Raw genomic sequence first — 26,300 nt, 5'->3', positions numbered from 1 at the left:
AGCAGTTACGAAAGGAAATGCAATGTTAGCATTCATGCCAAGAGGGCTAGAATACAAGACCAGGGATGTACTTCTGAGGCTGTATAAGGCTCTGATCCGACCCTATTTGGGGTATTGTGAGCAGTTTTGGGCCCCGTATCTAAGGATAGATGTGCTGACCTTGGAGAGGGTCCAGAGGAGGTTCACAAGAATGATCCCTGGAATGAAGAGCTTGTCGTATGAGGAATGGTTGAGGACTCTGGGTCAGTACTCGTTGGAGTATACAAGGATGAGGGGGATCTTATTGAAACTTACAGGATACTGCATCGCCTGTATAGAGTGGACTCTTTGCTGCAGAAGGCTGTGGAGGCCAAATTACTGCGTGTCTTTAAAACAGAGATAGACAGGTTTTTGATCAATAAGGGGATCAGGAGTTATGTGGAGAAAGCAGGAGAATGGGGATGAGAAAAATATCAGTCATGATTGAATGGTGGAGCAGACTCGATGGGCTGACTTGCCTAATTTTACTCCTTTGTCTTATGGTCTAATGCACGATGGGAGACCGGAGTGGTGTCTGCTGGCGTCAATGGGCCTCCTGGCCCAGCAATTCACTGGTCTTCAGGGGGCTTGAACGGTGCCGGAATGCTGCGCGCTACTCCGGCGCTGAAAGGTGGCTCTGGACTGCCGCCACAGGTCCGTGCATGCGCACGATGGACGTCTCCGTGCCGGCACGTGCGCGTGGTTGCGACTGGAGAATCTGCGGCAATTTCACCCATGCAGTTGCCATGGCACCGGTCGGGGACCGCTGAAATAGGCCCCCACGGCGATTCTCTGCGGGCGACAGGCTGAACGCCCGCTGAGTTCCGGCGAGTCCCTCCGGCGTGGTTTAAACCTTTTACCACTTGGCGGGAGCTAGGACTCGTGGCCATGTTGAACGTCCTGGTGGGGGACGGCAGGATTTGACTCCAGCGGGGGCATCCACGGGGTCCAGGCCCGCGATCGGGGGCTTCCAATCGGCGGGCGTCTGTGATCTGGAGGGGGCCTACCTCCTTCCGCGCGGCCCGCTGTTAGGTCCCCGACATGTTGCTCCAAGCCGGCACGGAGACGGCAACCACCCGCATGCACTGGCGCGGAGACGGCCGGCGCGCTCATGTGCGGACCTGCGCCGTCCGTGCAGGTCCGCCTTTCGGCACCAGAACAGCCCGCTGCACTCCGGCGCCGTGCTAGGCCCCTAAAGACCGGTGAATTGCTGGGCCTGGAGGTCCGTTGACGACGGACTACACCACATCAACGGATTCTCTGAAATCCCGGCCATTGTGTTTTGGAGCAGGTAACGATAGTGACATTAGCACCACATTTAAGATTAGGAGTCATAACCAGCTGCCTTTGTTCATAGCTGACTGGGGCAAACAATTTATCTACTAATCTTGTATTGGCTTGGCTGGAATGTTTATACAATGCACAGAATTTTACATTCCAGGGACTGTGAGGTATCAGCCTTTATTCACTTTCAAACTGCTCAGAAACTTCCAGAAAATCCAGCATGTGATCAACTGGAGCCATTTTATCAGACCAGCAATGTCCATTTTGAAACAAAAATTATAAAGTAAGCCCGGAAGACTGAGATACATACATGTATATTTATTTTACTTCCTGTCTTCTGGCAGAGACATGCTCCCTCCTTTGGAGAAAATGAAACGAATTGCATTTCATTTCATATATTTTTAATGTGATCTTTGGGACGGCAGGATGGGGACTGCTGAAGTATGTCAGTGTTCTTTCATTCATGCTGGCACATCAAAAACACAGTTATTGGGGGAAATGACTGTTCCCGCCTGAATTTTCCTTTTTTGAGGTTTAACCCCTGGACAGAACATCCGTGATGACCTTGTCTGGTTTGGGGATTTGGGAAGTTTTACCAGACGTGAGGTATGGACATTTATCTGCCTGGGGATGTCTACTCGGTGCTAGATTTCAGCCTTCACAGTTTGGGAGGCGTCAAGCTTTTCAACCTCCTGATTGAGAATCCTCAAAAGGATCAAGGGGTTTAACAGGGTGGTCAGCACTCAACGGCTGAGTAATGGTTAAGCCAATCTGGGAAGTCCACATGGGGATTGCTGGACATCGCACTCAGTGTGTTCCAGGCCCTGGCATCATAGGGCTGAGCTGCTCGGGGATCCAGCATGTGCTTTTTTTCTGCCTATCCTGGGCTAGCTGGTTGGGGCTAATCTGGTAGGAGTTTTTACTTATTGATGGGAGTCCCCCAAATCCATATCATGGACTACCAGTAGTCTACCCTTCTGCAGAACCCTGTGAATATCGTTAAATTTCCCAAGCAACATGGTCACATTATCAAACTACTTTTGGGTCTAGGTTGTTGTTTTGTTATGCTCTTGACGTAGCATATGCTGCTTCTTTGATGTGCACTCTGACGAAGGAAGGTTCAGACGTGAAGTTAGCTTCAACACATTTATTGAACTATTAACCATTCTCCTACTTGGATTCGACGCTACTGTTAATCCTTCTATAGCTACTCAGACTGACAAACCAGTCTGCTACAATCCACGTGGTGGGTGTGATGTTCAATTAACCCTGTGTCTGTACTCATTGATGTCTCCACTGGAAAGAGGAAGATCATGTGTGCTGTGTCCTTTATATATGGGTTGGCGTAATGCCCTCCTGTGGTGGTGTCACCTCTGTGTGTATCGTGAATGCCCATTGGTCATGTCCTATCTTACTGACCTATTGGTTGAATGTCTGTGTGTCATGTCTCTAGTGCTCCCTCTAGTGTCTATCTGGTCTATGTGTATTTACATTAACCCCTTGTGTATTTATAGTGATGCATATCACCACAGTTGTTGATTGGACATTTGAGACTACAGGGTTTGCAGCCTGGCACAACAGGATTCAACTGGGGAACCTCCCTGTTCCTCCTCAGCTGTTTCCCCCTGGTTACCCTCAGGTGGCTGTCCAACTCCTGCTGCACTGCCCTACAGCTCATCAACTCGGTGAGGCATCTCACTCACCATCTTCACCATGTCTTCTTGGGACCTTCCCTGTCCTTCCTCTAAGGTTGGACATCAGGTGTGGGCTCGCCAGATCTCCTGCTCCCCCAGCAGGGGTGTAGCTTCTTTTTGATTTAAATCTAGGCGAGGTTGTGTGGTGAAATACATCACTGTAAATACACAAGGGGTTAATGCAAATACATATAGTAGATAGACACTAGAGGGAGCACCAGAGACATGACACACAGACATTCAACCAATAGGCCAGTAAGATAGGACACGACCAATGGGCATTCAAGATACACACAGAGGTGACACTACCACAGGAGGGCATTACACCATCTCATATATAAGGACACAGCGCACATGATCTTTCTCTTTCCAGTGGAGACACTCAGTGAGTACACAGGGTTGATTTGAAACACATCACACTCACCACCTGGATTGCAGCAGACTGGTTCGTCAGTCTGAGTAGCTAAAGCAGGATTAACAGGAGAGTCGAGTCTAAGTAGGAGAATTGTTGACAGTTGAATAAATGTGTTAAAGCTATCTCCAAGTCTGAACCTTCCTTTGTCAGAGTGCACATCAAGGAAGCAGCTTATGCTACGTCAAGAGCATTACAAAACAGGTAGTTTCCTCACCAACCAAATATCTCTTCAAGGACTTCCCTGGCTTTCCTCTTCTAATATTAAGAAGAATGCTTCAGACAGCCAGACCCCCTGCTCCTTGAGCGGGGGTACAGACTTCCTTCTTTTTAAAGCTGCCGAGCTTAATAACCTGTTTTCTTTAAGCTTTTCAGCTGAAGGAGGCATTTTCCTCACTGTTTACTTCCCTGCTGACTATATGACTTTGGGATATTTAGGGATTCTATTTCAGATTCAAGGAGCCTTCCTGAACCTATTTAATTTTACTGGCCTGGCTTTGATCTTGCTACCTTCGAGCATCTGTCGCCCAAGGTCTGTGAGGACTATCCCACCGTTTTGGGCCTCTTGACTTTCTAGAACTTTCAGGCTTCAGCAGATTTCTGCTGCTTGGTCTTTGCCTCTTTTAATTTTACTGGCCTAATCTCAGCCTTTTTAAATTCAGGAGACTTTCCCTGGGCCACCCTATCCCTGATGGATTATTTTGCCCCTTGCAATGTCTCTCAGCTTTTTTCAGCCACCTGCCGCACTGGAAAGTTTTGTTGAAGCAGTTTGCGTTGTTCAACCTCTCTGGACTGTTTTGGCCTCTCGGTGCACAGTGCTCGGATCCTCACTGAGTTATTTCCATGCAATGCAGATAATTCCCTCACCTCCTTTTAGAATTCCCTCACTGCTTCTTGAGCTTATAATTTCATCTCCAGCATGTTCCCCTGGTGAGCCCGTTCTTTTTCTTGTTCTCTTTCATGATAAACTCTCTCTCTTTATCCCTCCATTTCCTGAAACTGTCTCTCTAGCCTCCACCTTTTCAGCTCTATTAATAATCTTTATTAGTGTCACTCGTAGGCTTGCATTAACATTGCGATTATATTACTGTGAAAATCACCTAGTCGCCCCACTCCGCCGCCTGTTGAGGTACACTGAGGGAGAATTCAGAATGTCCAATTAAACTAACAGCACATGTTTCGAGACTTGTGGGAGGAAACCAGAGAGTCCGGAGGAAACCCACGCAGACATGGGGAGAACGTGTAGACTCTGGTCAAATTCAAATTGGATCAATCCTGGAAGTGATTCTCCAATTTCTGTTGCAGACAGGAAGGGGATTAATTCCAGGGGCTGAGAGGTGTTAGTCGTTGTTCATTTGTACACTGCTCAGAAACTTCCAGAAGCGAGCATGTGATCAACTAGAGCCATTTTAACAGCCCAGCAATGTCTATTTTGAAAAATCCAAAAAAATTATCAAGTAGCACAGCTGACTGAGATATAAATATATCTTCCTGTATTCTGGCTGGGACAAGCACGACAGCAGTGAATATTCAGGATTTATTTTCTAACCTGTTGTGATAATGGAAACACATATACTCTACCACAACATTTTTTTTGATTATTTGACACTTGGAAAGCTCCTGTAATTATGGTTTTCAACCTAAAAATTAAAAATACGGAAATAAAAATTGTTTCAAGGACTACCGTACAACTTTAATGAACGCGATTTTCCCATTGTGTTGCGTTTGGCACCGTTCTCGTTATGACAAATGCATCGCAGGAGACCCCCAAATCAGGCTTCACGCTGAACACAAAACTGTGGGCAAGTCACTGGACCACGGTGCCTGGTGCGATCTGGATCATTCCCTCGCTCGGCTTTATGAAGGTTGGAGGGTGAAGGGGGCTCCTGAAAGCGGGGCCCTCAGAGACTGCATAGCGGGTTGTGCTCACTGGGGGAGTGGGGGAGGGGGGGTGTTAGTGGTATTGCCCATGTCTGCAGGGGGAGACATCGTCCATGGCAAGATGTGTGGGGGACTCTTGAGCTCTCTTAGAGATAGGGCATCCTTTCAAAAAAAAATGCCCTGATCTCTGAGCAGCTGGTCTTGCTGGCGAGTTCAGCTCCTCACTGCTGAAAAAGATATGGGAAAGACCGGGGAGAAACTCGCCAAGGCCCCAAAAAATGGCTAAGCGTGGGTAAATCCAGATCTGCACCTCATCCAAAAAGCTATCTGAAAACATTCTGCCAAACTCACCCAAAATGACACTTAGTCATTTTTTGGGGGAATCGTGCCCAACATGTCCAATCCTGTTGACTGGGACTCTTCACATGAATGTGTGAATAGGAATCTTATATTTCTTATCTTTCTAATTATCACTCATGGCAGTGCAATCTGTATTCACAAGACAAAATTGACTGTGGTTCAAGTAATTTCATTCAAATAGAATGGAGAAAAACTGGAAAGAGCTATCATCTTGAGAAGAAACCATTGGCTATAAGAACAGGAAACATCAAGATTAGTTTGACGAAAACAACCTTACCATCCAAGACCCCATCAACAAGAAGAGGAAAGCTCTCCATGCCAGGCAAAATGTCACAATCAGCAAAGCAAAGAGGAGAGCTCATTAATCAGCCAATGCAGAGGTACAAAAAGAGGGAAACCAATGGTAGAGTCAGAATATTAACAAGCTGCAACTCCTCGCTATCATGCATGACACCAGGGGCTTCTTCAGTGTCACCAAGGCAAAAGATGGACCCAACAACCTCGGCATCAAACTGGTGTAGCGGATGGATGAAACTCTCTTGAGAGACAGAGTAAACATGGGCCTTCAGTGGAGAGAACAGTTCAACAACTCCCAAACCATCAATCATAGATGAGGACGTGTTTGAGGAAATTCCCATCTCCTCATGATCTTGGACTCCTACCAAGCGTGAACAAAGTCAAAGCTGCCATCAAATATGTGAATAATGAAAAATATGCAGGAGTGGATGGGATTCCAGCGGAGGTTTTCAAATTTGGGGAAGAAAAGATCACCCATCATCTCAATCAGCATTTCCTGAAAATCTGGGATAGAGAGGAAATTCCTACCGGGATGCCATCATTGCCACCTTCTTCAAGAAAGGAGATAAAGTGGACTGTGGGTACATCCGCGGACTATCACTACTCTCCACGCCAGGAAGATCATCGCCTCAGTCCTTGCTAGCCGTCTTCTCCCAGTCACTGAAGAAATCCTTCTGGAAAGACAGTGTGGTTTTCGACCAAATCTTGGAACAGTGTACATGATTTTCACTGCTCGGCAACTTCATGAGAAATGTCAGGAGCAACATCAAGCACCCTGCATGACCTTCATCGATCTGACCAAGGCTTTTGACTCAGTCAATCGGGAAGTGCTATGGAAGACACTGTCAAAGGCCGGTTGTCCAGAGAAATTTATCAACATCCTCCTGCTCCTCCATGAAAAGATATCAGTGACAGTCCTCACTGATGGAAATAACACAGAAACCTTTGAGTTCAAGACTGGAATCAAGCAGGGATGTGTCATTGCTCATGTCTTCACCTTCATCACGACCATCCTTCACCTTGTCAAGAACAGGCTGGACGGAAAACCTTTCAACCTCAACTGGTTGAAATCCAAAAAGAAAATTACACTGACATTGCTCATGGAGCTTCAGTATACGGATGACATCACCATCCCCGTTCTCAGACGAGAATCTCCAAGCCATGCCGAACAACTTTGTGGAAACGCACTGAAGTTTCGGGCACAACCACAACCTCAAGAAGACTCGAGTCCTTTACCAACCCACTCCCGAGAAGGAATCCGCTCTCTCCCTCCATCAAGATCAATGGAGAAACCTGGCCAAATGTGGAGCATTGCCCCCTACTAGGGGAGCCACATCTCATCTATGGCTAACATCGATGCAGAAATCTAACATCATATCCAATCCCTGAGTGCCTCCTTCGGGCGCCTAAGGAGGAGAATCTTTGATGACCGCAACATTCGTGCTGTCACTAAATTTCTCATGTAAAAGGCAGTCACCTTTCCAACTCTTCGGTGTGGCTCAGAAACTCGGACTATGCTAGTGCAAGGCCCGAAAGAGGTACCATCAATGCTGTCTGAGACAGATTCTTCGCATCAGCTGGGAGAACAGGTGTACTAGCATAAGTGCCCTTGAAGGAGCCAAGACCACCAGCATCGAGGCCATGATCATCTGAAACCAACTCTACTGGGCCAGTCATGTGCTTACGATGTGAGAGAACCGACTACCAAAGCAAATCTTCTTCACCCAGCTCAAGGAAGGCTCCCAAACAAGAGGAATACAAAGAAAATACTTCAAAGACACCCTGAAGACTTACCTCAAGAAATGCAACATAGATGTGAATGCTTGGGAGACTCTTGCTCAGAAGAGGCCTACTTGGAGGGACCTCCTGATTGAAGGGACACAATTCTTCAAGGATACCCGACGGCAACAAAAGACCAGGAAAGGTGCCTGAGAAAGGAATGCTAGCAATCTAAAGTCCAAAGACCAATCCCACCTCCTGGAAACTGCAGCCAAGTATGTGGTCAAAGATGTGGCTCTAGGAATAGGCTCATCAATCAATCAAGGATCTATCGTGACCAGTGCCTTTTGGGATTGTTAAAATTAAACATGAATGTGCTCAATAAGTGAATTCATCAATCGACACTTAGAACTTTATTTTATTTCCTCTCAGCAAGAGTCTAAAGGTCTTCCCATGGTGGATCTTTGTTGTGCTGGTGTTGATGGCATAAGGAACATAGGAGAAGGAATAGGCCATTCAATCCCTTAAGCCTTCTTCAATAGTAAATTAAATTTGCCCGATTGACTATCTCAATGCCATTTCCCCACCCTATGCCGACATCTGTTGATGTCATTAGTACTTGCAATCAACCTCTGTCTTGAACATACTCAATGACAGAACTTTCACAGCCCTCACAGGAAAATAATTCCAAAGATTCACTACACTCTGATTGAAGAAATTCCGCCTTGCCTCAGTCCTAAATGGCATACCCCTTATTCCCATAGCATCCCGCTTATCTAATTCCTTAAGAATTGTAATTTTCAATGAGATCACCTCACCTTCTTCCAAACTCCAGAGAATACAGGCCCAGTCTCCTCAAGCTCTCCTCATAAGAGAGATCCACCATCCCATGCATTCGCCCGGTGTACCTCTGCTGCACTCCTTCTGTGGCAAGCATATTCTTGATTTGGAGATGCCGGCGTTGGACTGGGGTGAGCACAGTAAGAAGTCTTACAACACCAGGTTAAAGTCCAACAGGTTTGTTTCAAACACTAGCTTTTGGAGCACTGCTCCTTCCTCAGATTTCTCCTGAGGAAGGAGCAGTGCTCCGAAAGCTAGTGTTTGAAACAAACCTGTTGGACTTTAACCTGGTGTAAGCATATTCTTCCTTAGGCAAGGGGACCAAAACTGTACACAGTACTCCAAGGACAGTCTAACCAAGGTTCTATACAACTGAAGCAAGACATCTTTAATTCTGTCCTGAAATCCTCTTACGATGAAGGCCAACATAAAATTTGTTGCTGCGCATGCATTTTAACTTTCAGTGACTTAGATACAAGAAAACCCATGTCCTTTTACACTTCAACATTTCCTGATTTCTCACTATTTAAGAAATTCTTGGCACCTCTATTCTTCCTACGAAAGTGTAGAAGCTCACACTTATTCACATTATATTCCATCAGCCTTGTTGTTGACCACTCACTAAGCCTATCCAAAACACCTTGAAGACTCTTTGCATCATCCTCACAACATACATTCCCACCCAGTTTTGTACCAAGGGCACTGGCATGGGACTATAAAGAGCCTTGTGGGTGGGTAGAGGGATGGAGGAAGGCCTGGAGTCCATGTGGGAGGTGAGCTGATGCGAGGTGCTGAGGGCTAGAAGACTGTTTTTCTGTCACAACAAACTTTATCACAGCACAAGCATTTAGCTAATTGTGTTACACTTGATAGGTATGGAAGGGTTAGAGATGACAGCTGAAGAATGACTGACTGTTCCTGGGTCGAGGTTGAGCATTGTCACTGGCCTTGTTAAATGGCATTCTGAATCTATCTTTGTAAGGTCTGATGGATAGTGCATGATCCATTTGAACATGTGAATTCTTACCATCACAGAGCATTCCCGACACTGTTAGAGATGACCTCTCTGAGCATTGAGCTCCATCTCAAATAAATATGCTCTGGTACAAGATACGCATACACAACTGCACAAACAGATTAGGAGTTAAACCTCAAATTTCCACCTCAGGAAGATTGACAGCAAACACAATTAGAATATCCCTAAGGAATGGTCCCACAGCAGGATGGCGGAGCAGTGAGGTTAACATTTCATGATCCCAGCTTCACTCAAAAGCGACCAACGATATTCAATAACAGGACTTACAGAATGGATATCAGCTTCAGGATCACATTTGCACACTTTACCACTCCCTCACCTCAAAAAACCATGGCTTATTGTAACAGCCATTAATAATGTCAAGTTCAGATCCGCAAAGCACAGGCCAAAGAGGGATGTTAAGACTTTTTTGACCAGTACAGTATTCTCAGTACAACACCAACAGGTGTGTTTATCCATTGAATAATAGTATATCATCCTTTTCCCCCACTCCTCAGATACCACTAACATAGACAAATGCTTGAATAGCCTTCTTTTGCCCTGCAGTTTCTATGATCATTGGATTAAAAACTTTGCACTGCTCCCTTAAAACATTGACAATCTGTTTTCCTTTCTTTAAAATAAATTTTAGAGTAGCCGATTATTTTTTTTCCAATTGAGGGGCTATTTAGCGTGGCCAATCCACCTACCGTGCACATCTTTTTGGGTTGTGGGGGTGAGACCCACGCAGACTTGGGGAGAATGTGCAAACTCCACACGGACAGTAACCCAGCGCTGGGATCGAGTCCGGGTCCTCAGTGCCGTGAGGCAGCAACGCTAACCACTGCGCCACCGTACCGCCCTGACAATCTGTTTTGCGTTTAAGATGAAAAAGTCCAAATGGTTAATTTGAGTCTTATCTTTCAATATGTTGGGGTCAAGGCAACAACTATTTTTCAGGAGGCTGTAAAGCGAGCTAAGGGTTTACGATTGTGTAGAACTCATTCACATGAAGCTTTGTCAGAGGATAATTATAAATGAAGCTTCTCATCTCAGCATTACAGCCAAATAATTCTCTCCAGCTCACTTTCTGACCTCAGCTGGCTTTATAAGTACACAATTAACAGTTGTACCAAGATAATTAGATCGTTAATATCTAATTGCAAAGCGCAGTTTGGAAGGTTTGCTATAGGGTGAAGTGGGTGACAGGATAGTAAATCCAAACTACTCGAGGCGAAAGACATTGAGAGAAAATAAAAGTTACAAATATATTATAACTGAGGGGATGATTTTCTGCCCACATTCATCGTCAGAGAGAACGGCAACACCGGCGGAAAATCCGGAGCGAATCATGTTTTCCAATTTTATGTGCCGCACAAGGTTCATGCTTACAAAAGGCGAGAACCCCAGGTTAATGCATTTCAATGAATTTAGCCAGCACCCCTCATGAACTCATGCCTCATGAACTTCCCTCACTGAATATTCAAAGATTTTGAAAGGAGAGATTTAGTCAAGGGGATCCTTCTGGGATGCAAAGGTGAATATAGTCCCTGGGGGAGAGGGATAAGTCCGCCAGCACAGGTTGAGACAATCTGGCAGTGCTAATCCAGCAGCATCGTGGTGGACCCTCATAGGTGCCCCATAGGGGCGGCGTTTCCAGTTACGTGTGGTGGGAGGGGGGGACAGCGAACAATGAGGGGGGAACTGGGTGAGGGAGGTTGGCGATCATCCGTGGGGGACGGGGCGGCAGAGTTCCACTTTGGTGCTGATTGTGGTGCCCTTCAGAGGTCTCTGTGAAGCCCACAATGCCAAGTCTATCAGGCCCCATCCTGCAAGAATGTTGGCATAAATCCCTCCCACTTATTTTCTTTTACTCAGAGAGGTTAAATATCTGATGAGAAAACTGGTCTGTGCAATTGGAGAGCTGCACGTCGGTTTTCTGTCTGAGACAAACCTTTTGAAAAAACACAGGGCTGGATTGTACGGTCTGAGTTTTCCCCGCCACTGCTGCAAGTCAGAACGGAGAACTTGGTGCTTAGCTAAAACTCCATTCACTGCAGCGGGACTGGAGAATCCCACCGCCGTGATTCCACCCAATAACTTGGCAGAGAGACATTGGGCGGGATTCTCCATCTAGCGGCTTCGGAATTGCGAGGCATGATCGGGCAGAGAATCACGAATCAGCTGACAATCGAGGGTGCCTGACGGAATGCCATGCTCCAGTGCCTCAACAGCAGGGTGAATGCATTCTACGCCGCACGTACGGACGGTGTTTGCTATATGGGTGGCAAGGTGGCACATTGGTTAGCACTGCCGCCTCACAGCTACAAAGACCCAGGTTCAATTCTGGCCATGTGTCACTGTCTGTTTGGAGTTGTGGAGTTCGCACATTCTCCCCGTGTCTACGTGGGTTTCCTCCGGGTGCTCCGGTTTACTCCCACAAGTCCCAAAAGACATGCTTGTTAGGTGGATTGGTCATGCTAAATTGCCTCATGGTGCCTAAAAGGGTTATGGAGGGTTACAGGGATAGGTTGGTGATGTGCGCTTAAATACGGTGCTCTTTTTAGCGCTCATAGGCTGAATGGCCTCCTTCTGTACTCTACGGATTCTAAGTTTCATTAACGGTCCATTCCGGCATTCTCTGGGGATACTGCGAAGCTCCACCTCTGCCAGGATGATTTACCGATGGCAACGTTCACTTGTGGTTTTAAAAATCAGGAAACACGTGCAGTGGCTCCTGAGGGAGAGAGCGGAGTTAGGACATGTTCCAAGAGGCGCGACCATGGGCTGCCGGTGCTGCTGCTAACATGGCTGGCTGAGGGTGGGGGGAGGGAGTGCATGTGGCAGAGCTGGGTGGAGTAGCAGAAGGTGACTTGGGGATGGCTACCGATTGTGTGCTACCGAGAACCAAATTGTTGAGAAAGTGGGTTTGACAGCTCTTAAAACCAGTCAGAATACTGGGTACATTTGCACATTCTTTAACAGGAGAGTTTCACAGACCCCCAGATTCTGACTTTGGCATGGCGCTGGACACTGAGCCCTGCCAATTGGGTGATAAGTCTTTTAGCTTTCCAACTGAAATAGGCAAGCAGTGCCACTCAATGATCTGTTGGTTGGATGTTGGGGGCAAATCATGTCATGAAACCTCCAGGGATACATTTAATCACAGTTGGCAACCCTATAGAAGCGCTGGCTGTGAGCTGAAGAGAGGGTAGAGACAGAAGCCATAAGGAGAGAAAGGGACAGAGCAGCATTTGGCAGAATGGTGAGCTGCAGTATGGTAGGAGCAAGAGCCAGGAATAGAGCTGGTTGAATCCTTTGTTGGTGCTGAAGAACCAGCGAGGGAAAATTTGAGCAGGCATATAGCTACTAGGGGCTAGTTTAGCACACTGGGCTGAATAGCTGGCTTTTAAAGCAGACCAAGGCAGGCCAGCAGCATGGTTCAATTCCCGTACCAGCCTCCCTGAACAGGCGCCGGAATGTGGCGAGTAGGGGCTTTTCACAGTAACTCCATTGAAGCCTACTTGTGACAATAAGCGATTTTCATTTTCATTTCATTTCACAAGCAACCAAGGTGGGGGTGTCATGGCATCCAAAGGCACTAGAGTCTGAGAAGGCCCAAGCCGAGGAAGGTACATCTTGCGGTTTGGGTACTAAGGTAATCTAGTTCTTGCAGTTGGAGAAATTAGCACAGGAGTCCAGTAACTGTATCTTCATCAGGCACAAGGCATCCCTGCTCTTGCTGCTCGACAATTAACACAGCTGCCCAGTTGATCGAGACATGGAGTTCAGCTCCCAGCGGTTTTCTGGTGTTTCTGGAGTGGGCCCAATGTCGAAATGTGCTTTTTCATGAATCGATATATAGGTTTGATGACAGAGGCACAAAGGGCCATTGCTTTGGAACTTTGATACATTCCATGTGCTTAAATCTTGCGTTACAGTTCATAGATTTCCAATCCCTGCTGCTTTCTGCAGCTTAAAAACAAGGTTTTGGAAGGCATATCAAAGTGTTTTCTGTAACTTGAAGGAAATTACTTGAACCACAGTCAGTTTTGTCTTGTGAATACAGATTACACTATCATTAGAGATAATTAAAAAGATAAGAAATAAAATATTTCCATTTGCACATTAATGTGAAGCTTCCCAGTCAACAAGACTGGACATGTTAAAATTGTATGGTAATCCCTGAAACTATTTTCAATTCCATATTTTTCATTTTTAGATTATAAAGCAGCATCACAGGAGCCTTCAAAGCCTCAGGAAATAAAAATTCTTCTTCTTTGGCAACCACTCGCTAACGAGTATGATTGTCCACCGAAAGAACCCTGTGTTACTGGTCATGGGTTCTGTGGGTCCTTGCATGAATGATGAGCCCAATCCTAGAGCCGCATATCTGACCACATACCTGGCAGCTTGTGTCCCTTCTATCAGGAGGTCCCTCCAAGGAGGCCACTTCTGAGCAAGAGTCTCCCAGGCATTGACATCTATGATGCATTTCTTGAGGTATCTTTGAAGCATTTCCTTTGTACTCCTCTTGTTTAGGAGCCTTCCTTGAGCTTAGCGAAGAAGATTTGCTTTGGCAGTGGGTTTTCTCACATCCTAAGCACATGGCTGGTCCAGTAGAGTTGGTTTGGATGATCATGGCCTTGATGCTGGTAGTTTGGTTCCTTCAAGGACACTGATGTTAGTACACCTGTATCCCCCCGACACACATCTAAAAATGGTGGGGACTGGGATCGAGGCAAGATTTCCGGATCTGGCACCGTTTCGGAAAGCTAGAAAGCTTCTCCACCTCTATGAAAAAGTGTGCTTGAATAAGTTATTTTCTATTTGTGGCCTTTCGCAACATAATTTGCCCCATCAGTTAGTTGAAAGGCACATCTCTCTTGAACATTTTGAGCCAGAGTTGGAGATGAAGTTTGGGGATTAACTTCAAGAGTAGTTAGTATTTTAGTTGATTCCATTAAATACTTGCCTGATCTTTGATCTTGAAGTTCAACACCACTGTACACCATTCATTTACTTTTGCCTTGATGAATGCCTTTGTTGTGAAGGTTTTCCATACTCGAGTTGCACTCACTTGTTGGGCATTACCTTTGCATTTGACTCTTGACTTTTGCCCCTAAGATTAGAATGGTATATCAGAATTGTACCACCATAGACTTTTCTAATTATGCTATTGCTCTGACTACTTAAATAATGTTGGGACAGGCTCTTCAAGCAAACCCACAGGGCCCACCATGTGCTCTTTGCCACCTCATGCTCTCCTACCGACCCCACATCCTATACCACCTTAGCGTCAATTTATGCCAATTAATACTTCCATCCACCACCCTTTGCCATTACACTCTCCATGTCAACTCATATGAGTTACCCAACCTCTAAAAGGAGTATTTTCATATTCAAGCATCTCTAAAATGCTGTTTTTGAATCTATTGGTGCGTGTTCTCAAACTTTTGAATCTTTTGCCCAATGAAGAGGTTGGAAGAGAGAATAACCCAGGTGGGAGGGGTCTTTGATTATGCTGCCCACTTTCCCAAGACAGCGGGAGATGTAGACAGAGTCAATGGATGGGAGGCGGGTTTGTGTGATGAACTGGGCTGTGTTTATGACTCACTGTAGTTTCTTACGGTTTTGAGCTGAGCAGTTGCCATACCAAGCTGTGATGCGGCCAGATAGGATGCTTTCTATGATGCATCTATAAAAATTGATAAGTCATTGTAGATATGCCGAACTTCCTTAAATTCCTGAGGAAGTATAGGCGTTGTTGTACTTTCTTGGTCGTAGCGTCGACGTGGGTAGACCAGGCCAGATTGGTGGTGATATCTATACCTAGGATTTTGAAGCTCTCAACCATTTCCACCTCAGCACCATTTACTCAGATAGGGGCATGGACAACTCTTTGCTTCCTGATGTCGATGATCAGCTCCTTAGTTTCAAGGCACACTATAATCTTTCCCACCAGTTGCTTTATATTTCGAACTGACAGAAAAAAATAATATTGTGGCAGATTGATTTTGAGTTCCTGAGTCACGTTCTGTTGATTTTCTTTTAATCTGTTAATTCACTGAGAACCTTTGTGTTTCAAACTGCGATTGCAAAATATTAAAAGTCGCACCAAACTGGTGAAAAACTATTCATATTTTCACGACAAAGATTTCTAATTCTTTCAATTGCTCCCTTTCGAGTCCTTTTGTAAAATATAGTCTTTTGTTCTGCAGCGGACGATGGCTGTGGAGGAACCTTACGTGGACAAAGTGGAGTTATCTCGAGCCCCAGCTTTCCATCAGTTTATGATAATAATGCAGACTGCACCTGGACTATCCTAGCCGAACCTGGTGATACCATTGCTTTGGTCTTCACAGACTTTCAGCTGGAAGATGGATATGATTTCCTCGAGGTCAGCGGGACAGAAGATTCATCAATATGGCAAGTATATGAATTTGCTGTTCACAATTTGCTGTGGCGCTGACACGGATTGTCTGTTGTGCAATGATTGTTTGTTGGGAGGATACTTGGAAGACTGAATATGATTTTACGACCACTGAACAGTTTTATCTTTCTGAGCAATATCTACATTTTGTGGCGGTTATTCCTACCCCAATCTCCCCCCTTTCCCTCGGTAGTCATTCCTTGTAAAGTGCCTGTTCTAGCATGATTAATGAACAGTTTGGCATTCTTGTAATTTCCTCTGAAATCTGTGATCGTGTTCTTCACTGCAACTATCATTGACTGCTGTTCATTACTGAGGTTTTGCTCACTTGCAGAGTCCACTTGCTCCCAGCGGTTTTAATGAGCAACATAAAGACCAAATGGAAAAATATATCCACATTAGACGAAACGGTTGTTAAGATGATTGGTTGCAGTTCTTTAATTAGTCTGGAGCCGGTCTGTGCACAAGTTAATATGTGTAATGTGATCAATTTATTTTAAAGGGAATGGCCTCTGAAGGTTGCTTTCTCTGTCTAAACAGATGGTCACTGACACAGATCTCATTAGTACTTCATCTTATTGGCTTATTTATTTGTATTTGTGCATACACCTTTTGCCTTACTGTATGAAAGGTGAACATTTTATTACTTCGATGAATTTTGTAGCAGTGCAGATGAACAACCTTTACATAAAGAGATACCATGACATGAATGGCTATTTGCCAGTTTGAAATATTCATAGAGATAAAGCTCTTGTACAAGACTTTTGCAATGTTATTGACAACCTGACCAAAATGCAGCTCCACAGAAACTGTGGGTATCTTAATCTCCAACCATAAGCTCGAGAATAAATGATTGCAGGTACAATTCCCAAAAGCCATGGCTTGCATTTTGGCAAGTGAAAAAGGAGAATGAGTTAAAAAGAATTTGTCTTTTGCTTAAACAAATACCATACATGAATGAAACCCCTCAACAAATTAAAAGTTGATCATGTGAAATGTTTTTAAATACATCACTATGTTACCAGGGTTAATGATCTGTCACAAAACTGTATACAATGAAGTGAGTATGCCAAATGTTATCGCCAGATGCTTTCTTGTCGGAAGAAAAATTGGCATAGTTACTCAGTTTTAATTCAGAATGGCATGCATTTCCCAGTCAGCAGCAAAGTCACATTGTTTGCTGCTAACCTCAAAGAAAACTGCCCACACAGGTCTCGAGATATCTATAGCATAGAGTTCACCATTGCTTTTTAATTTGAATTTAGTGTAAGGCCAGAAATCCAACAATAGTGATGCCTCCAAACAGGGTAAGCAGTCTGCATTTAGGAATTCTCACAAACAGCAAATCAGGAAATAAAATGCATCAATTACCTTAATTTCTTATAAGTTGAGTAACGAAGATTTGAATGAAAATTTGGGCATGCACAGTAGAAAATAGAATGTCATAAACTTTATGAATATATGCCAGGAAATAATCTTTTTATTGTAATGGAAAAGAAAATTGCACAAATATAAAATTAACTTGTCTGAGCCAGAGAGGTTGTTTGGTATAACTTAGTCTGTCATTAAAACCAAGTGACACCTTATTCAGAAAGGGTTTTCAACAGCATTATTGCCGTTTGGAAGAGGAAAATTCCAGCACTTCAGTGATTTTCTGCCTGCGAAGCCTTGAACAGTACAACCCGTGGAGGAGAAGGGAACCATTGACAGCCACTTCGGGATTTCTGCATTACATTGTATATCTGCAGATGTCAGTTTTGCAGGTTAACATCGGAGAAGGTTAATATTTCTGCTATCATTCCAACACAAATGTGGGCCACTATGCATTGCAGGATGTTGTTGTGCTGAGTCATATTTAGGGAAAGATATAACTGAATTAATTGCTGCACTTTGTTATTTAGCAGAGGTAAAGGAATAATGGTGCAATTTCAAACGTCTAAACAATTGATGGCTACTAGCGTTGTCAACTGGGTTTTGTCAGGAATAAGATTCTGTGCAGAAACACGATTTAAAAAATTTAAGAAAGGGTGGCACGGTGGCACAATGGTTAGCACTGTTGCCTCACAGCGCCGAGGATCTGTTTGTATCCCATCCCCGGGTCACTGTCCATGTGGCGTTTGCACATTCTCCCTGTCTCTGCATGGGCCACGCCCCCACAACCAAAAGATATGCAGGGTAGATGGATTGGCCATGCTAAATTGCCCCTAAATTGGAAAGTAAAAGAATTGATTACTTTAAATTTAAAAAAAAAACATTAAGGAACGCTCTGTAAAGGCTGAAAGTTGTGGTCTGTGTTTCTTCCCTTTATATACCTAGTCCAATTTAAGAAAATGCATTCAATGCTTCAGTGATGGAGAGAGTACGTTACAGGTGGCATTTCACAGAGCAAACAAGCCTGATGCATAAAGGTTGAGCTGAAAGCATTTATGTGCAAAAATGTTTTGTCTGTGCGATAATGTCCCACTCAGTAGTGAAGCAATGGAGCTCACTGCTAACCTTGCAGGAAGGTCAACACAAATATTTTGCAGTCTCTGAGTTCCCCTCTCTCGTTGCTATAGTCCCTTAGGCTGCTTTCCTGTTTTGAGGAGAGAGAGCTGACTGATGGTGATTTAACCGGAGGGTCACCACACCTCAGGGTGGGGACTTCATGGTGTTGCACGTTTTGCTATGGGCGCAAAACGCGTTTATTGGGGTGTATTAACTTCCAAGTGCTTAACACCACTAGGCTCTGTTCTATGTATTTATTCAGCTCAGGAGTCGCCAGGTGCCGTATAGACACCGTCACGAGTATTCCAAGGTCAAGTTCAAAGTAATAAAGACGATACACCGATTAGTAAGGTCCAAACGATCAATATTTATTATACAGTTATAATAAATACTCATGCACACACTAAGAGACTAAGCTATGACTAAACTAAAGTAATCAGAATACTTATCTAACAGGAACAGGCAAGGTCAGGGAGCGAGGCCTTCGTCCTGGTCTTGGGCTGCAACCTTCAGCAAGCGTTCTGGTCACTGGGGGTTCTAGCGGGCTTAGTTCACGTAGCGAGCGTCGTACTGGCACTTACGGTTCGGCGGCTGGTGCTCGACGGCTGGAGTCAGAGTGTATCTTCAAGGTCTTGGTCAGAGCCGGAGCACGGAATAACAGACCTTGATCGAAGTTAAGCCGGAGCACAAAACAGACCGGACAACACGAGGGTCCCGTCTTTTATAGGGATCCCATTGTCCTTCCCTCTTCTTGGGCGGGCTTTAACCTTTGGTTATCTATTGGGTCAATTCCTCATCGATACTGTTTTAATTCCCCAATGCGAGGGGGTCTCCGTGATGGGGGGGGCGTTTCTTATGCCCTTTTGTTTGGAGGTTTCTGGTGCCTCGATGTCTGGGCCTTGGTTCGAATGTGTCCATTCAGAGTCAAATGTTTCCATTGTGTGGGTGTTCAGGTCTGATTGCCTCATTAGTATGCAAAGCGTTTTGCCATTTGCACCTAACTAAGGTCTTCTCACCTGAGCCCAAACTGGTTTCTGCTACTTGCAGAATGCAAAATGCTGTCTTTGCAGGCTGCTGTTTTGGCTAAACTGCCTGTTTCCCTGCAGTCTTAGCGCTTGGCTTACTTTGTAGCTCAGCGTCCATTTTAGGTGGCTACAATGGATAACTTTAGCCGGTTCAGGAATTGAACCCACTCTTTCGGCATGGCTCCACACCACAAACCGACCATCCAGCCAACTTAGTTAGGAAAGCCCCAGTGGAGTAAAAATGCTGAATCCAGACCGTTTCATTGCCATTACCACTGCAAAATCAGGTCCAATTAAAATATCCAGAATATTAGTGTCGAATACCCTAGGGCAGCATGCTGGCGCAAGTGGTTAGCACGGTTGCCTCACGGCGCCGAGGTCCCAGGTTCGATCCCGGCTCTGGGTCACTGTCCATGTGGCGTTTGCACATTCTCCCCATATTTGCGTGGGTTTCGCCACCACAACCCAAAAGATGTGCAGGCTAGGTGGATTGGCCATGCAAAATTGCCCCTTAATTGGAAAAAATTAATTGGATACTCTAAATTCAAAAAATAGTATTGAATATCCTGAACCATAGAATCCCTATAGTGCAGAAGGCGGCCATTCAACTCATTGACTCTGCACCGGCCCTTGGAAAGAGCATCTTACTTAAGCCCACAACTCCATCCTGTCCCCATAAAGCAGTAACCCCACCTAATCCTTTTGACACTAAAGGGTAATTTAGCATGACCAATCCACTTAACCTGCACATCTTTGGACTGTGGGAGGAAACAGGAGCACCTGGAGGAAAACCCACACAGACACAGGGAGAAAGTGTTAACTCCATAAAGGCAGTGACCCGAGGCCGGAATTGAACCGGGGACCCTGGAAATGTGAGGCAGCAGTGCTAACCACTGTGCCGCCGTACCGTGATGCCGCTCCTTGCCACTCCAGGAACACCTATTTCTCTGGCCACAATGGAACGGGAAGAACAGACAGAGTCCATGGGCAGGAGTTCCGGCCCCTCCCACCGGCTGGATCTTACAGTCCTGCCAAAGTCAATGGAGGTTTGAATGGCTTGCCACATCTGCTGCTGGGGAACCCATCACAACAGGGATGTACAATCCAAACCCATTTTCCTGAATTTTGATGCATTTTGAATTGCCCCAACACATTCAAGCTTTCTCTTGGATGGTGGAGCCAAAACTTCACGTGTAGTGTGTGCAGGTTCACCGCACAAAACTGGGGATTAACAAGTTCCCAACTCATTTCCCTGGAGGGCTGGCTGCTTTCTCTGCTCGCGCAATAGTGACCAGTAAAACATGGCATTATGATGGGCACTCGTCACCCTGTTGGTAAGTGTCTCAGGGCAGGTTGAAGACCAAGCAAGTTTCCCTTCATATATTTTTTATGTCATGTCAAAGGAGCATAGGAGCTGGAATTTAGAAGCAGGAGTGGCCATTCAGCACTTTGAGCCTACTCCGCCATTCAACACAATACAATGGCTGATCGGATTGTGGTCTCAACTCCACCTTTCTATCTGCACTCTTTCTGTCAAAATATCTATCTAACTCATCCTTGAATAAATTCAATGATCCACCCTCCACTCCACTGTTTTGTGGGAGGAAAATTCCACAGACTCATGACACTCTGAGATATCGGATAGGTGGTCATCTACGGCTTATGTGATTCCTGAATCCCTTAACCATACTTCAATTCCCTGCATCCATGGCTGAGTATAGACCAACAGTGGATGGGCCTATCTGAGTATGAATGGGGCTGGGGGTGAGGGGTATGTTTAATATGTGAAGCAAATAACACTAGTTGTCTTTTTTTGGCTTCAGGGAAGGAAAGAGGCAGAAAAATTGAAAACAGTAATGGAGTTAGTGTCAACATTGTATCAACATTTAAAAAATTTTGAGTGCACCCTCTGATTCTTAATGAAAGGATGTAAAATGTTATCCCCATGCCTGATTTATATTCAAGTAGATTATCAATACTTGTTCAAACTGCATATTTATGCAAAAATACATTTTGCAATTTGGTTCTTTGTGTGTTGTCACCTTTGGGGAATTAATCTTTAAAATTCAAATTGTGCTCAGGTACATGCATTGAATCCCTACAATGTAAAAGGTGACTATTCGGTCCATCGAGTCCTCACACTCAGCACCCTACCTAGGCCCACTCCCCCATAACCCCACCTAACCTGCACTTCTTTGGACTGTGGGCGGAAACTGGAGCACCCAGCGGAAACCCATGCAGACATGGGGAGAAAGTGCAAACTCTACACAGTCACCCAAGGCCAGAATTGAAACCGGGCCCCTGGCACTGTGAAGCAGCGGTGCTAACCACTGTGCCACCGTGCCTGCCCAACTTACAACTCATCTGTTGTTGTTTTTGTGCTGGCTTATTTTCTACACACCATATTAATGTCCCTGTTCAATTTGTGAATGTTAACTGATTCTGTTAATGGACTGTGTAGTGAAGGAAGTACATGATAGTGATGAAAATTGGTAACATTGGTGCCCTATTAGAATAGCTGTCTGATTATCACTGCTGGATATAACAAAATTGAATTAACAATGAAGATCATAATTCAAGGAAAGAATCTACACACTATATCGAGATCTACAGTTTAAAAGTTAATTGTTTATTAAGCGTTTTATGACAACTGTGCAATCTGAGCATAATTTGTGCTTATAGTCCGTAAAATATGCTGCTTGTCTATGGGGTAGATCAAATATACAGAAAAATGTTACTGTAAGACTGCATGGATGGGCTTCCTGTGTTGTCATGGTTTTCCACAAAGATATATATGCATACTATATCAAGCAAATCTTTGAACAGATTCTGCGATATTGCTCTGCCTTAAAGTAATTAATGTACAGGAGAAATATTTGGTTAATGGTCAGATTACAATGACAACAGCCCTCTGCTTTGTATATGACATAGTAAAAGATAGACTTTGAGGCACCTTTCAGTGACCCAATTTGTTAAAAAAAAAAGGGGGGGCATGTATATGCAAAGTTATTCCATTCAGTTGCAAGGTCCAGTATTTCAAACATTCAATAATGCACTTTTCGTTATTTAGCGAATCCTTATGAATTCGATATTTATTAACTGAGAAACTACGAGCAAGGAGGGGACATGAGAAGTCTTTGGCAGGTAGGATCAAGGAAAACCCAAAAGCTTTCTATAGGTATGTCAGGAATAAAAGAATGACTAGGGTAAGAGTAGGGTCAGTCAAGGACAGTGGTGGGAAGTTGTGTGTGGAGGCTGAGGAGATAAGCGAGATACTAAATGAATACTTTTCGTCAGTATTCACTCAGAAAAAAGATAATATTGTGGAGGAGAATGCTGAGACCCAGGCTATAAGAATAGATGGTATTGAGGTGCGTAGGGAAGAAGTGTTGGCAATTCTGGACAAGGTGAAAATAGATAAGTCCCTGGGGCCTGATGGGATTTATCCTAGGATTCTCTGGGAAGCCAGGGAAGAGATTGCTGAGCCTTTGGCTTTGATTTTTAGGTCATCATTGGCGACAGGAATAGTGCCAGAGGACTGGAGGATAGCAAATGTGGTCCCTTTGTTCAAGAAGGGGAGTAGAGATAACCCCGGTAACTATAGGCCGGTGAGCCTCACGTCTGTGGGGGGTAAAGTCTTGGAGAGGATTATAAAAGATACGATTTATAATCATCTAGATAGGAATAATATGATTAGGGATAGTCAGCATGGTTTTGTGAAGGGGAGGTCATGCCTCACAAACCTTATCGAGTTCTTTGAGAAGGTGACTGAACAGGTAGACGAGGGTAGAGCAGTTGATGTGGTGTATATGGATTTCAGTAAAGCGTTTGATAAGGTTTCCCACGGTCGGCTATTGCAGAAAATACGGAGGCTGGGGATTGAGGGTGATTTAGAGATGTGGATCAGAAATTGGCTAGTTGAAAGAAGACAGAGGGTGGTAGTTGATGGGAAATGTTCAGAATGGAGTTCAGTTACGAGTGGCGTACCACAAGGATCTGTTCTGGGGCCGTTGCTGTTTGTCATTTTTATAAATGACCTAGAGGAGGGCGCAGAAGGATGGGTGAGTAAATTTGCAGACGACACTAAAGTCGGTGGAGTTGTAAACAGTGCGGAAGGATGTTGCAGGTTACAGAGGGACATAGATAAGCTGCAGAGCTGGGCTGAGAGGTGGCAAATGGAGTTTAATGTGGAGAAGTGTGAGGTGATTCACTTTGGAAAGAATAACAGGAATGCGGAATATTTGGCTAATGGTAAAATTCTTGGTAGTGTATATGAGCAGAGGGATCTCGGTGTCCATGTACATAGATCCCTGAAAGTTGCCACCCAGGTTGATAGGATTTTGAAGAAGGCCTATGGTGTGTTGGCCTTTATTGGTAGAGGGATTGAGTTCCGGAGCCATGAGGTCATGTTGCAGTTGTACAAAACTCTAGTACGGCCGCATTTGGAGTATTGCGTACAGTTCTGGTCGCCTCATTATAGGAAGGACGTGGAAGCTTTGGAACGGGTGCAGAGGAGATTTACCAGGATGTTGCCTGGTATGGAGGGAAAATCTTATGAGGAAAGGCTGATGGACTTGAGGTTGTTTTCGTTAGAGAGAAGAAGGTTAAGAGGTGACTTAATAGAGGCATACAAAATGATCAGAGGGTTAGATAGGGTGGACAGTGAGAGCCTTCTCCCGCGGATGGAGGTGGCTAGCACGAGGGGACATAGCCTTAAATTGAGGGGTAATAGATATAGGACAGAGGTCAGAGGTGGGTTCTTTACGCAAAGTGTGGTGAGGCCGTGGAATGCCCTACCTGCAACAGTAGTAATTTCGCCAACATTGAGGGCATTTAAAAGTTTATTGGATAAGCATATGGATGATAAGGGCATAGTGTAGGTTAGATGGCCTTTAGTTTTTTTCCATGTCGGTGCAACATCGAGGGCCGAAGGGCCTGTACTGCGCTGTATCATTCTATGTTCTATGAGTCATGCATGTACAATTGAAATAATGGCTTAGTTGTGTGTTACATTAAGGATAATGTACAACAAAACCACACTAGTGTACACCTAATCCATCAGTATTCATGGAGACACAAAATATTGGTGGACATGCAATGTTGGATGTTATATTGTTAAGTGACTGAATATTTCTACTTTGGACACAAAAATTAAAGGGATGTGACTGAGGCCTTTGCTGCGTACTGATTGTTCAGGGCCTGCAAGGGGAAGATCTGGGGTGATAATGAAAACAAGGCAAGGCATGTGACTGAAAGAAGGGACAGGGACCAAAGAAGAATGAAGGGAAAACAGCATTTTGACAAGTATTGATGCATAAAAGCCACTGACTTTCAGGTCTAGACACCTGAAACAAAGTAAACAAATTATTTTTGTTCAAGTGCCAACTGAGGTGAGGTTGAAATGGAACTGTGAATGAGGACCGCTTTGAGATAGTTAATACTGATGCAGAGAGAGATCAGTGCATCTCCCTGTGCGTGGCATTGAGTGTGAATCTAAAGTTACAGTGAGGAATGCTGAATTTCTTGGAGATACCTCAATCATGAAGGATGGAATTTCCATTGGGATATACATGGAATAAGTCAGATCCAGGATAGCTGTTGAGGGAAGGGGTGTGACTGTGAAAGTGAGTTTTGATGGCTTCCTGGTCAAACAGGGGAAGGCACACAAGGCAAATGAGACTAAATGAATACTGGTTTGAGAGAAGACCAGGACCTCCATTATGGGCATTCCTGGAGGAGAAGTGACAGTGAATTAAAGGCCTACACGGAAGAAGAAAACAAAAATTGTGGATGCTGGAATGAAAAAGGAAACACTGGAAATGCTCCACAGGTTGGCAGCACCTATGGAGAGGGAAATAAAATTAATGTTTCAGGTCAGTGACCTTTTGTCAGAGCCAAAAGGTCAAGCAAAGTATTTGGAATATTTATTTTTGGATGAGACTAAGGATGAAATGAATCTGAGGACAAGGACAGCTTTGGGATAGGGTAAGTCAGCACTGCTGGAGAAAGATGTCGACTGTGTGCATATGGCGGCACATGGATCTGAGAATGCAACAGGAACAGCAGTTTGAGGAAAGTTGTATGTCCTGGAGATACCTGTAATCCTGGTTTAATTCAAAACAAGAAGGATGGAAATTGAGTTGGAATCCACATGGGTTAAGTTGGAGACACAGACAGTCACTGAGGAAGAAAATATGGCTATGAAAGTGAGTTTTGGTAAATACCTGGTCAAGCACTAGGGGGGAAATGGAAAGCAAAGAATGTGAACCGGGCAAAAAGGACAACCGGAAATCCTGTCGAAGAGAAGAGCAGTACTTTTTCAGGCTAGGCATTCCTAGAAGAGGAGTGGCAGTGAATGAAACATGAAGGTAAAAGCAAATTACTGCGGATGCTGGAATCTGAAACAAAAACAGAAAATACTGCACAATCTCAGCAGGTCTGACAGCATTTATGGAGAGAAAAGAGAGCTAATGTTTCGAGTCTGGATGACTCTTTGTCAAAGCTTTTTCTCTCCATAGATGCTGTCAGACCTGCTGAGATTGTCCAGTATTTTCTGTTTTTGTTTCAGATTCCAGCATCCGCAGTAATTTTCTTTTATATTCGGAATATTTCTCACATAATGGCAGCCACAACAGTGTACAATAAAATAGTCTGTGAATACTTACAGCACGGCTTCAAGAAACAACCGTATCCAAATGGAATTCAAAGGAGGTTGTTAAACAAAGGAAAAAGTTGTGAAATTTCATGTTGAGGGACATGAAACTAGAGTCCATGGGGTAAAAGAAAATTGGTGTCGATTGGGATTTGAAGCTTTAAGAAACTCTCAAAATCAAAC

At 44.6% G+C, this 26,300-nt stretch overlaps 1 protein-coding gene across 1 annotated transcript in view; it reads left to right on the top strand.

Annotated features, from left to right (window-relative positions):
- The window catches only part of csmd2 (CUB and Sushi multiple domains 2), a 2,254,685-nt gene that overhangs the window by 919,628 nt on the left and 1,308,757 nt on the right, over positions 1-26,300 (top strand). The window contains exon 5 of the mRNA XM_038801178.1: positions 15,742-15,949. Within this exon, the coding sequence (XP_038657106.1) occupies positions 15,742-15,949 (208 nt within the window). The remainder of the gene's footprint in view (positions 1-15,741; positions 15,950-26,300) is intronic.

The sequence above is a fragment of the Scyliorhinus canicula genome, chromosome 1, assembly GCF_902713615.1.
Source record: "Scyliorhinus canicula chromosome 1, sScyCan1.1, whole genome shotgun sequence".
NCBI lineage: Eukaryota > Metazoa > Chordata > Chondrichthyes > Carcharhiniformes > Scyliorhinidae > Scyliorhinus > Scyliorhinus canicula.
Note: the sequence above shows the minus strand (reverse complement) of the source record. Positions and strands in the feature narration are given on the sequence as shown.